General features: G+C 44.1%; 1 protein-coding gene across 1 annotated transcript in view; it reads right to left on the bottom strand.

Moving 5' to 3' along the window:
• Nucleotides 1–7,779, bottom strand: part of RORA (RAR related orphan receptor A) — a 56,836-nt gene extending 49,057 nt beyond the window's left edge. The window contains exon 1 of the mRNA XM_031555217.1: nucleotides 7,571–7,779. Coding sequence (XP_031411077.1) covers nucleotides 7,571–7,779 — 209 coding nt within the window. The remainder of the gene's footprint in view (nucleotides 1–7,570) is intronic.
• Nucleotides 7,780–13,981: the final 6,202 nt, after the last annotated feature.

The raw sequence follows: 13,981 nt of genomic DNA, 5'->3' as shown, positions 1-13,981 counted from the left end.
TAGATTTGACGATCAGCTAGCACTTTATTCTAAGCTTCACGCTATATGAGAGATGTCAAAGCTGTAACATCTCTTTCCTACATTAAGTTTGCCTGAATACAGCAAACTAATTGCAAATACATCAGAGGAAATTGACCTTGAGAATTTACCAATCTGACAAGAGTAAATGGGTTTACTACCAAGTAGAAGGGTTTTACTGAACACAATCTAGTAGGCTCACAGCATAGCCAGATCCTATTGCAAAGGAAAGACTTTAACACGATAAAAGAGAAAAGCATTAACTGTATTAATGCCTGTTCAACAGTGAACTGTTTTTGCAGTATAATAATGCATTATCTAGCTCCTGTTCACACTTCTTTGATTAAAAAAAAAACAAAACCACCAAACATAACACACAACAAAAACACAAACAACCCAACAAACCATTCCCTCGTTGCAGCTTAGGAGAGCCAATAGCCTCTTCATAAAACAATCCTGTTGTCATTTTTACATAGGGTTAGCTGATGCCTTTCCCCCTCCTATTCTAAAATGAGCTAAATACAATTAATGACTTCAAAATAGAATTAGTTCAACAGCATTTGGCCGAAAGCATTTATTTCTATGAATCCAGTTATAAATTACGAATCCAGTTATAAATCATAACTTAAAGGCATATTGTAAAGAACTTCACTCAACATTCAAATAGCAGCCTTCTATATAAAAGTGGTATTAGAGCTTAGATGTTAGTCCAGTCAACATAAATTCTGATTTTAACAGGCTTGGATAAATATCTCAATTTTGGCTCAGCTGGTGAGTTTCAGCTGTCAGTACTCTGAAATAGATACAAGCTCTAACAAACCTTTAATTCAAAAGCCCATTATTGTACCAACTGGAATAGAAAGACTCCAGTATCAAAGAGGAGTTCTTCCCTCCTTTCATGGTATTACTTCTGTAAGACACCAATTGATCTACAGCCCTTGAAAGAAAGCTTCTCGCTTCCATCTCCTGGATAAAAGTCAGCACAGTTTTTTCATCCGTCACAGTATAACAGCATCAAAATATACCTTCTGCATCAACTTATAGCAAGGAGGAAAAACTGAAAACCACAAGGCTATTACATGGCACGTCAGTTTACTTCGACAGATTCACTGCAGAATAAAAAACATCTTCATTAAAAAAATTAAATGAAGATTTGTTCAGAGTAGTCGGTGAGAAAGAAATGAGGAAAAAGAGAAGCAGGAATGTATCCAGCTTTACCTAGTGCTGGTGTTATTCTGATGTGCAGTTCGGCTTCAGGAAGAAAATACGGATAGCTCACTGCATCCAGCAAGTGAAACACAGCCCTCATCACAGCGAGGTGCTGTGCCCCTTCTCCTGGGGAAGAGAAGAGCTGTGCAAGCAGCACTGTGGCAAGGAGGGGCAGCCACGGAAGGTGTGTAACAGGTGAGAGAAGGTAAAATCTGCCCCACAGCAGAGAAAGCCTGAACTCGGAAGGACAGCTGAGGGCAGGCAGTCATCACAGATGTAACTTCTGACAGAACTAAGAGCTTTACAAGCCGAGTATCAGCTCATGTGGAAAGGACTTGAAAGACATAACCGTGACAACTACAGGATGTGAAGAGCACTCAGAGACTTGTCCTGTGCCACTGGTTTGGGGTCGATTCCATCCTGCCCTGGTCCTAATAACTTCAAATACAAAGCCTGCTGAGGGGAAGTTTACCACTCAATGAGGAAAGCACAGCTGCCTGGTTCACCCCATTTCAGGCAGTGCCAGGACAGCCACCCCAAAAGTCAGACTGGATAACTGCTGAACTGGAGATTATTTTTCTCATCTAGGACTATTTATGCAATGCCATGAGATTTAATACACTGCCAATACTACTCCTGGTTACTTAACAGCTAATAACATCCGCAACATTTTGCAGTGTCTGATACATTGTGCAACCAACTTAATTTGCCCCCTATGATGTTACAAACAGTTATTGTTAAGGAACAACCCCTTAAAATATTTAGGTGGGTTGTTTAACTCTGTTGAACAATGTACTTGGAACTGCGGTGACGGAATTAGCACACAGGGAAATCAATACATGCTTATTTAAATTCCTTCTCAGTTACACGTATTTTCTCTTTGGGCATACAGTCCTTCAGCTTCTTACTGAGTTATCACTGCTGTATGGTGCCGTACCTGAAAACCAACACAGTACTTACACTCAACAACCTTTATTTATTTTAAATGGGAATACTTCTTATTCTTCCAGGCCATGCTAAACCCTGTTTGATTAGGTCACTCAAACTTCACTTCAGTCAGCACTGAAGGAGCATCATTTCAGATAACAATATTAAGCTCAGCTCCACTGAGAGTCACCCGATTTCCTTACTGGCTTTACTGTGGCTTTACTATCCAAAGAGGATACAAGGAACTCCACTAACACAAAGAGAAATACAGACAGGCCCATTACAGCAACTTGCTATGCATTAAGTTGAAGGACAATTTCCTTCTCTGGACGGTCTCTGGTACAGCAAACAAGTCTTGGGAAGGAACGTAAATGCCTAACGCACACTTTGGAATACACAGGTTGGGAATAATTTTTCAAATTCTGCTAATGTGAGATATGGATGATCAAAATGCCTGGGATGCTACATTATTTTACCAAAGGAAAAAAAAAAAGAGATACTCAAAATGAAACAAGTCTCAAAATTACATGCTACTGACATTTACAATGAGATTAATTACTTATGGGAGGAAACCATCCCATTATCTATCTGCCTAAATTTTAAAAGTCAAGGGAACAAAAGTTATAATCTTGTTTGCAAAGCACCAGATTAGCACCAAGGTTTTGTCTCCTTGGGTAAATCTCTTGGACCAAGCAGTCCTTTGTGAAAAAGACATATTACAGAGATGTTTGCAGATTTGGAACATTTTCCAAAGCAATAACAATTTTAGTATCCAGTTTAATACAAATTTGAAAGCATTTTCTGAAGACTAGAATTAGTTATAATTATTCTCCCACATTGTATTTGGTGATTATATATTTCAAGTCATGCTCTGTAATTTCAATTATGAAGGTACTTATACTTTTGAAATAGATAAGAGTCCTCAAAAACTGTTAAACTTCCACCAAGGAAAATATGCCTGCCTAACCAAAACTTGTTCAAATTCAGAAATAATGCCTTTAAGAAATAATGCCTGGTAGTGCTTCTTATGTGAAACACGTAGGTCTGTGCCAGCTGTGGATGTGCTCCCAGTGCTTGAACTTTACACTCCAAGGAAACATGTCCAACTTGGACATCTGTGCATGCTGCCCATTTCAGATATTCATTCCTGTATGCAGGGATCCCATCTACTGCTGACAGAAAATCTGAACTTGTAATAGTTACCAAATCTCCAGTAGTGTGGCAACAATCCAACAAAGTTAAGCAACAAAACCCTGCACTGTGTTTTTGCCAGCACTTCCCTAAGGAATATTTCAGCTCAGTGCAATTAAAAAAAAAAAAAAAGTATTCAAGGATTTCATTTTGGGATTTTGGCTTTATGAGTTACTGGCAACTCTCCCCGTGTACATGTGCTCTCTGAAATAACAAGCTATTAACCTGACAATGCAGCTATTTTTAAGGGGGAAAGACAGGCTCTAAAACTTTGCTTTTAAATTCAAAAGGAAATTCTTTAAAAAATTCTTCCTGTTCAGCATATAAACTGAATTCATCTGGTTAGCCTTTCTAAAACGTACAGCTCGTCTCTTCCTACCATACTCCATGCCAGCTAACAGGTCAGGACTTGACATAATTGAATGAAGAAACCTCCACCCTGTAAGAGTGTGGAAGAAACACATCTGCTGTAATTCCTTGCAGCAGGGCACACACATCGACATCACGTTTACTTGAGAGCAATGGCCACTGTTTGCAAACAGTTACAGTTTCCTCAGCACAGGCTGGATGTCAGTGCCGAGCCCCTGTGTGCAGCAGAGCGGTGCTGTTCCAAGCGCTCAGGCACCCCGTGCAGCTCAAGTAAAGCCAGTAAAGCTCTTCAAGTACGGCTCATTTCTCCCAGCTAACAAAGCGAGGCAACAGACACACAGGCCTCCCTTCCTTCTTTCTCCTGGGCCACTGCTACTGGTCCTGCACCCGTTCTGTCTGGGGATGGAAGCCCTCCTTCAGGCAGCACCGGTGCCGTCGATGGGGGAGCAGCAAGGAATTCGACACACGGCTTTGAACGTGTTACCAATGGGTCATTCAGCCACTGGACCCCACAGACACACTAGTGCGGCTCTTCACAGGAGACCCTAACTTTCCTGAAGAGATTAAAGGGAACAGGCTGGGTGCTCGCAATAATTTCTTGGCCTGAGAGCAATCAAATAGTGGTACAAATAAACCATCCATTTCACATTTCAAGTGACAACTTACTAAAAACAGTGCATTTGAAAGACAGTATTAATAAAAGGCTTAACCCCATGATATTTTAAAAACAATGCCTAAGAACAATCATAGCATCAACCTGAAGGCAGCGGGGAATACTGCCAGCAATAATACCCAACGTGTTTACAGCTATTTCACTGGCAAAAGCCAGTGCTAATCACAAGCGTGAGCCTTCACAGCTCCCTCTTTCATGGCCTTATGGAGAACTTCTTGTCCTTCGAACAAATGCAAATGCTGGTTTCTCCTGAGGTGCTCAAATTGTTCTTTTCAAGCCTTGATGTTTTTTCACAATTCCCAGCAGCTCTTCTTAGCCTCTTACATTCCGACTTCTGTTTACTGCTGCACTACTCCTCTTAGTGTAGTAGCACATCAATTAATTATACAGGAGTATGCCTAATCAGGTTTCCCTAGGGTTTTTAAACAGAAACCCTTTGTATTTCCTAATGATTCCCTCAGATTCTAAATATTTTTAGTTCTGCAATAAAAGAAAATCTAAGTCTGCTGACAACAATATTTCCATAAAAGATGAAATTAGTATTAAAATCGTTGATCCAAGCACACTTAAACTTCAGAGAATTCAGATTTAGTCTGGATTTCACGATTAACATTTTTATACCACATAAGTAGTCAGCACATATAGACAAGAAATACAAATGAAGAAGACAAGAGCTGAAGAACTGATGTGACCTACTTTCCATTGTAGTATTAAAGCAGATGCATTCACACTGATGGCAAAGCCTCCATGACTTCAGCACAGTGATACCACCAATTGGTAAGCAGCAGCCAAACAACTTTCTGTGACAGATTTCTCACACCCCACCTTGTTCTGACACTGGACGTGTGCTCATGACAGTCACTATTGCTTCTCTTTGTTCTAAGACTTTCCCCTCTAATTCTCTCCCCTGTCCCACTGGGAGGGGGTAGTGAGCAAACAGCTCTATGGTGCCCGGCTGCCTGCCGAGCTAAAGCACAACAGGAAGAAATCCACAAACTTCCTCCTTGGCTTAAGGGAGAATTTAGGATTTTTGTTATAATGCATTAGCTACTAAAACCCTGAATCAGCAAAACCACATCTGGCTGCCATGCAGCAGAAGCTAAAAAAAAAAAAAAAAAAAAAAGAAAAAATACTTTGTGGGGACATCCATTGTGTAGGAGCTGGTTATGTTTCTGGGTAAATCATGCCTTGTCTTAGGAGAAGTCATACAGCAAATATAGGTGGATGGCTGTCTTAGTATAAGAGTATTATCCTCACAGAATCAGAAAAGAGCTGGTGCTGGAAGGCATCTCTGGAGGTTGCTTGGAGCAGCCCCTGCTCAATGCAGAGCCAACTCCACTTCCAGGCTGAGTCCAGCTGAGGTTTGAATACCTCTGAGGAGGGAAACTCCACGACCTCTTTGGGAGCACAATCCAGTATGTGACCGCAAGTGTAATAATACAGAACAATTATTCCAGAAGTAGGCATTTAGCTTTCATTTATGCATTTTATCTGCCTTTTGCTCCGTCCGGAGTGAGCGCCGTGCTGAAGGCACCCTTGCAATCTGCCAGCCCCGTCCTGCACCCGAGTCACACCGCAGCTAACATCGTGCAAGCTGGGGCACTGCACCCATCGCACTGGCAAGACGGAACTCTGAGAGAGTGCTTTTAATCTTAGTCTCACTTGTTCCCCACATCAGAAATGATCATGTACCAAAGATAATTTCCATGTTATGAAAGCAGCTCCCTAGCACTCCACGGGGACTTGTCTGTGAGGCCAAACTGTATCTCTGCACAGCTCCTTTTGTCCTCTGTTTGTTCTTTGATGTACAAGTCTGCCACAAACTAAGCAGTGATCTCTTTGATGTTGAACTTTTATACATTATTGTAACTAGCGTGCTTACAACAGGAGCTGCCAGTCATCCCCCCTTCTAAACATTCAAATTTCATGAGGTGCTCGCTCTGTGAGTCACATTTCTCAGCAATGGGTTTTCAGAATTTCCACAATAACTGTGCTACACTTTTGGAATGATAACTTGAATAAAAATCCAAATCCAACCATGTTTTTCAAGTGTTACAAATTAGTACGAGCAGTAGCTAATGCACCCAAACGTGTTTAACAAAGTGTAATTAACTAGTCAAGTGTGCTTTAACTTGCTTTCTTCTCAATAGTTCCAGCCTGAACTAGGACCACATCCAGCCACTAGAAAGCACCAACAGCTATACATTAGGATCTTCTCAAACATCTAAGGCCACCTGGCTTTGGAGTCACGTGCTTCATCCCATTTGAACAAGTGTATCAGCATGTTTTACACAGCTCCTTTTCAGGATATTCTCCTTCAGGCTCTACTCTGCCCCTGGGGCAGTGTTCAAACTGCAGAGGTCAGACTGGCAACACCAAAGAGGTTAAGTGGTGAGGTGGGTAACATCCATTACAGAACTCTAGTCAAAGTGGGCAGGAGTAATACACCATGGAGTGCAAATTTACAACCAGTACGTGCTCGAGCTGCCCCTATGAGACACATCAGAGCCTTCATCATGAAGCACTTTTGTGAGGGTCTTAAAATCAATCATAAGAAAAGAAATCCTTTAAAGTGAGGTTTTGCTATTGAAAAGATTTCTGCTTTGGCTTTACCTTTACGTTTGGCTATTTTTCACTTCTGCAAGTACAGACAGTGTGGTCGGAAAGGAAAACATCAGAAAAAAATAGAATATTTTGGACCTGTGACAGTAAGGACAGGGAGTTTCCCCATACTCAGCTCTGTTTCCACAATGAAGCCAACACTGCTATTGATGCCTCTGTCACTGCTACCAAAGCCTCTGTCCAACCCAATAGATGGAAGACATGCCAGTGTTCTGTCCACAAAAATGCACTGCTTTGAACATTTTAATTTCCATTTAAAATTTAAAGTGAGGAAACCCTACTAGAGGAAGAAAGAATATGCAAAAAAGTATTTGTTACAGATAGCTATTTCCATTTTCCATGAACACCAGGCAGCTCAGTGATAGAAGCAGCATGCTCAGAGCCGACACAGCCTGCCCAGGCACTGCGCTTCACCTTCTGAATGGGAATCCAAAGTTACTCTGAGATACCAGAATGCTTTTTAGGACATGGCACCATGGGGAGTCAGCCATACCCAGATTGAAAACATGACATTTTCAGGGCCTTTTCAGGTCCAGGCAAAAGGGAGTTCCCAGCACTCACCCATCCTCTATCACGGGCAGCAAGATAACCAACCAAGCAAAGCTGAAGAACGAAACACTGCTTGCATCATGGAGAGGTTGCACATTAATTTCCAACAAGATGTCCAACGCAGGAGGCAGACAGGATATTTTGATGCTCCTTGAAGAGAGCACCAGGATATGCAATCCCCACATGCTGCTGCCATGGCCGGCCCTGCTCACACTCCCCATGGCGGTGCTCCTGCTGCGAGGGCTGGACACCTGCACCCAGCTGCCTCGGCCATTAGAAGGCGCCTATGTATATGAGGTTTCTCAAATGAAAGATCTAGGGCTCTTTAATTAACATGTCTGGGATTTTTATTATCTGTTGATGCAAGAATCTATCCAGCAGTCACAAACATCCTTACGTACTCATATTTTAAGCAAATACTTATTGTAATTCAACAGTGTACCCACAGTACAAGAAAAACTCTTCCCAAACCTACTCCAGTACATCTGTTAATCCAACAATGGCAGGGAGTGTCCCTCTAAAGGAAGATGAGGCCAAGGCTAGGCTCAGCTCCCCCAGATGCAGAGCAGCAGTTTGCACCCTCGATGTGGCACAGCTGATGCTGCAGCAGTAGCTGAGAACACCTACAACATGCCCGCCTTGCACGCCAGGCACTGCACCAAAGGGTGGTTTCACTGACCTTTAACACTCACCAGCATCTCTCAGTAATACATCACTGCTGAAGTAAGCCAGGATCTAGCTCAACCAAGGGGAAAACAGTGAAAAATCTGATAAGCAGTTTTGCGCAGTGTAGAAGATGGATTTATTAACTCCCAAATTGAGCTTGAAGCAATCACTATAAATTAACTAGAAAATGTGTTTTCCCACAATAACTCCTCTGCCAAATCAAACACAGACAAAGATGAGCTAATTAATTTAGCTGAATGGAAAAGCACACCCATTATGAGTAACATTACAGTTGATATAGGAAGTCAGCAGTTACTGCTGCTCCTTTCAGCTAGGACAGCAATTAATATCATTCAGATGCAAGACAGAAGCAAAGGATGCAAATTTCGCTGCTTGGAAGGAAGCTCCCGCTGCTCTGACGACCAGGGAGTGCTGTTCCCGGGCTGTCCGTACCCTACCTTGACTACTGCCTTAGGCAAAGAGCACCCAGGGCTCAGAGGGGAGCTGGCGTCCTTTGGGGATGCGGGTCACGGCCCCTGGAAGGCACAGGGCCTCTGCACAGAACTCAGGACCAGAGAACCATATCTCACCTTAGTTCTAGGAGGTGATCCCATGCTGTGGGCTAAGTACATGTAAGACCACTCTCAGTCACACAGGAGATGTCGATTAAGTGCCACATGCAACAAAAACCCATTTCTAATTGACCCGTGTAAACTGCACTGGGTCTTCAACAGCAAATGGTTCTTGGATGGAATAGAGAAAACTGCTGAGTTAGTCCCGGCTCTCCCAGTGCTTTGAAGAGAGGTGGAAATTCAGTACCACAAACGCTTCTTGTCCCCTTTTGAACCATGGTGGAGACACTGAAAACCTGAGGCCCTGCATACCATCCTATTCCCACTGCTCTATTTAATTTCTTCACACATTACCATTTAAAACTAAGACAATTCTGACTGAAATTGAAGCTAGTGTGAGGGGCTACGGCCTGCAGAGTGCTGCCATGGGGATGGAGATGGGGCTGCGGGCAGCGGTTGTTGAGATGGAAAGAACACACTCTGACAAAGCCTTTGTAACACCAGTGTGTCTGTCTATGTAAAGATTTAATGTCGCTCCTCCCCCATGTGTGAATGATCAGCTTCTTCTAAAGTGCAAAAATAAAGAGTCACGCAGTTGGTTTTATGAAGCACCTCATACCAGGATTCAATGGCAATAAATAGCATGGTGTTTCAAAGAACACAAACATTACACAATAATTACATGGCTGATACCCTATAAGTATGCTGACTATTCTATTTGCATTGTTCAGAAGTGAAGAGGTTAGCCTTATTTACATTCAAGTAGCTTTAATTAACCTCAGAGATAAATGCTCTTAAAATGAAAGCCGGGATGATTATACCTCTCCTCGCTGATTTTAGCCTAGATGGCTACGTATGGAGCATGACAAATGGCCCAAAGGCCGGATTTACACAAACAGGAGAGCCACAAGTGTGGGTCCTGCATCACTCCCACCACCGAGGAAGGAAAACAAGAAGCTGCTGTGCAAGGTGGTGGCTGTGCCTGGACAGGTGCTGGCAGCATGTACTGCAGGCTCACACTGCAGTAAACTGCGCCCAGCAGCGCTTGCAGCAGCAGCGAACCAAGGGCCTGTGTTTGATGGTGAGGGCAACGGGGAACCCCACTTCCAACACTGGTGGGAGCCCCCAGCCTCTTGGGCGGCTCCTGCACTTTGTGAGAACATTAAGCGTCAGAGATTAACGTTAGGCTGCAGCCAAGGAGCATAAGGAGCATTAACCACCTCAGAGAGCGCCGCCCCATAGCTAACAACCAGGCTTCAGCTCCGCGCTTCAAGCAGTGCTTCAAGCAGCACGTACAGATGCACGAGGTAAGGGAAAGCAGGACGTAACATGGATTCCCCACCATTTCCTAACTGCGCTCAGATCTGCTGGGACAGCTCCTTGCTCCTGTCAGCGTGAAGGCTTCAGCTCCCCACACCACCAGGCAGAAAGAGTGAAGCAAACACCGCCTTCTCCATGAAGACGTGAGCTTGCCTGGGACGCTGCGCAGCCGCAGCCGACGTGCAAGGTGTGCCAGCTGGCATGAGCTCGGCCCGCAGCTGCCACAGCCCGTGGGGAGCAGCGTGGCACCCTGAGCCACTCCCCGGCGTTCTCAGCTGGCGGCACAGGCACTGGGAGCTGCCTGAAACTGCCCCCGCGTGCCGACCTGCGCCTCGCTGAACTGCTCAGCCTAAATGCCACCGGCAAGGAAAGGAGAAAAAGAAGAGAGGAAAAAAAAAAAAAAAAAGGCAAACTAAAGACTTCATTAACCGTGGGCAAACTTCCCTTTAAAACAGCATGAAGCACAAAAAGCAGCATCCATCTGCCAGGTCCCCTAACAAGGCTTTCTGCTTACGTATTTCAGTCTGTGGATATTTTTCATCCAATGAGCAAAGAGCTCTGTCCCACATAGAGTCACCTTTTTCTCATAACACAGCTGTTCCTGGAGAACAGAATCCTCCTTTCCCTTTTTATTGCTTATTGCAAACCCAAGGAAAACTGATCTTCGTAAAGGAGGTTAGAAGAGTTTCTGCACCATTAGTTATGTGCATATCCCTCAGATATTAGTCCTCAAGGAAAAGACAAATCATGAAAGGAGAGAACTACAGCGTGTTTGATCTCTGCAGCTATCAGCTGCAACTGCAAATTACAGCTCACACATAAATACGAGAAAGGTGAATGTTTAATTCTTTCTCTCACTGCGAATGAAAGACTAACATATACTCTAAAAGGTATCAAGCCTGACTAGTCTTGTAATGACTTAACAAATTCTTTTCATACGTGGTTATTTTGCACACTACAGTAACTTATCTCATGAGAACACGCAAAAAAAAAAAAAGAAAAGAAAAAAAAGGCTCCACATCGCACTTCCTCTAATACTAGATAGAGAACTGCAAAGTCAGACACACAGCCGCATGCATTACCCCTGCGAGACACAAAGGTCTGACAGTTCTGATTTAGTAACATATAGTTTAGAAACAAATACACCAATTTAGAATTCTCATGTGAAGATGAAATACTTGCAGCCCTGCCAGTAATTAGTATATGATAACGATCGTTTCTTTATGTACTGTAGGCAGGAGAAGTTATAAGCAATAACGAATATTTAAAAACCCTGAAGGTTAGAATTTAGTGCTATGTAGGCCTAAAAGAAGGAGAACATACAACGATCTCTATCGCAAGGAACAAGAAAACAGCTTTTTTCACAGATGCTGGTGAAATACTTTATATGGAGAGAAATCAGCCCCTGACTGCGGCCCGCAAACATGGCCCTGAACCAGGAGGCTCAGCCCTCCTACCTACCTGTCCCTATCACCTCATTCCTTCAGCGATTTTCTTTCTTTCTCAAAACAGTACGGATGGGCAGCATCCACACAGAGCACCACAGATCGCCGCAGCTGTACCCTACTGATTCAGACCAGCCTAGAAGAACTAGCTGTAAGGCTGTGCTGCCAGCCGGCTGCAATAGGCTCGCCACTGTCGCTAGGCAAGAGCTGTACCAAAGCTGAACGAGTTTGATCTAGGAGGTGTTCAGCACCCCCGGTTATCGCTGACTTAAACAGGACGTACAGATTCTCCACACTTGAAAGAACGTCCCCAGCCGAGACTTGTACAGAGCAAGCAACTGCCTTTGATTATCACAGAGTGAGACATGAAGACAGATTTCCTCTTTTTACTTGCAAATCTCGAGTCTTTCAAAGGGCCTGAAACACCCATTTCAGCAGTAAGCCTCCAACCAGCCATATCCTGAGAATGTGCCGCAACAAACAGCTCTGGTGCAGGCACTCGCTCAGCTCAGGCGGTCAGGTAAAGCGGCCTCTCAGCCTGCAGTTCCAAAGGCCGGATTTTGTTAATATTTAGTCAACAGAAGTCCTGCACTTGGATATTTGCTAAATTGGATTTAACTTTCACAAGCACAAGAGCAAAGGCAAATTTAAACATGCTTCAATTTGTGAAGCGGCTTTCAAGATATTTTCCCCATGCAGTTGTTTACTGGTGAAAAGCACAGAGTAATTACCAACGTGCTGACAGGTCAGTGCCAAGAACCATGACAGAACGCACGTCAGAGGCAGCATGGCACACAGGGGCCAGCTCAGCTGCGGGTGCTGCCTGTGGGGAGGGAGCACGGGGAGCTGCCAGAGGGGGTCCCACAGCACCACAGCCCGGCCCCATGGGCTCCAGTATGCAGCAGCAGGAGAATGCAGCAAGGTGCAGAAGTAATTTGCACCAATAAAGAAAGCTGCGTGTTCTGTTTCCTTAAATAGGTGTTTGTCAATGATTAAACCCTCATGGGGAGCCAACGCCAGTCAGAAAACTGGTTGTGTTTCCAAAGGTTCAAGTGCAGACCCCGACAGTTAAACAATGTTCTCAACAAAACAACCAATTCTTCTCTCGTGGTCCACAAAGCAGCAACAGATTCCATTTCACTGATGCTACGTAGCACCAGTCAGAATTAGAAGCTGAAATCACACCTTTCTGTCTTAACAGTAAATACATCCAGCAGAAACGGCTCACAGGGCTTAGGCCTGATATCCTGCTGATCTCCCTTCAGAAACGTGCATGTAAGGGCAGTAAAATTCTCACTAGGTTCTGCTCTGTACTTCATTAACCACAGGAGATGGAACCCTACTGACATGGCCTGAGGACAGCATTAGCCCAGTCCTCCAGCTCTCACCACCCCCAGGCCTCATCCCTGTCCCTCACAAAGTAGGTGCCCGGTACCCCCACATACCCCAAAGCCTGCCAAACACCACCAGGTTGGATCTAGCTCCCAGCCTGTCACCTCTGATTCCATGCAGCTGCAGTAACCTATCCCACCGGTGCTGCTCCAGAGCAGAGCAGTTGCTCACCAATTCAGCATCATTAGTTCTTCTCTCCTACCAGTCAACCCTGATCTCCCAGCCAAGACTCTCGCAGGACTAAGATCTGTACCAAAGAGCTACTCAATTTCTTTGAACACTTTCAGTGGCTGAGCACAGAAATGGCACTCCCCGCAGAAAAGATCCCCCAGTTTACTCTGGCCTGCTTGCAACAACTCAGTGTGAGGTTTCTCCGGCTCTCAGTGCAGACTTGTAACAGTTAGTGAACCATTTTTAAAGGTCCATCAGTCTACAAAACATTTACTCCATCTTTATAACTTCGGATGCTTCACGACTGCCTATTTTCTTAGAAACAGAGAAAAAAACACCTTTCTCCTCTGCCTGAAACCAGAAAGTTCCATTTCCTACCACCTAGCCCACTTCAGTGACACCTCCAGCCCATCTCTAAGGTTCCTTCTGACCCAAACCATTCTGTGACTCTATGACCCTCCCAGCCCCGGGCACGTGTTGGTGTGCTGACAGCTGACCACAATGTGTGCTTGCTCTGACCCACATAAGGCCTGGCAGCCTGGACTTCAGCGTGACAGCAAGCCCGTTCCACAGAATGTTGCATTAAAAAGAATAAAGTGACTCACAATTCATTTCCAACAGTATCAATCTGGGGTACCTCAACAGCAACCAAGAAGGAATTAATAATCTCTTTCACTTAATTAAAAAAAAAAAAAAATACCTATTATTTTCCTTCAGACCATAGTTTTCTGTGCTTGAACTACAAAACAACCAGAAAACCCAAAAGATAGCATTACAGCATCAGGAAGAAGTAAAATGCTCCATTCAGCGGCATATCTGGCATCTCCCCCTCACACACCTGAACTGCATTCCCCACA

The sequence above is a fragment of the Meleagris gallopavo genome, chromosome 12 (assembly GCF_000146605.3).
Source record: "Meleagris gallopavo isolate NT-WF06-2002-E0010 breed Aviagen turkey brand Nicholas breeding stock chromosome 12, Turkey_5.1, whole genome shotgun sequence".
Lineage (NCBI taxonomy): Eukaryota > Metazoa > Chordata > Aves > Galliformes > Phasianidae > Meleagris > Meleagris gallopavo.
This window is presented reverse-complemented; position numbering and strand designations above follow the sequence as displayed.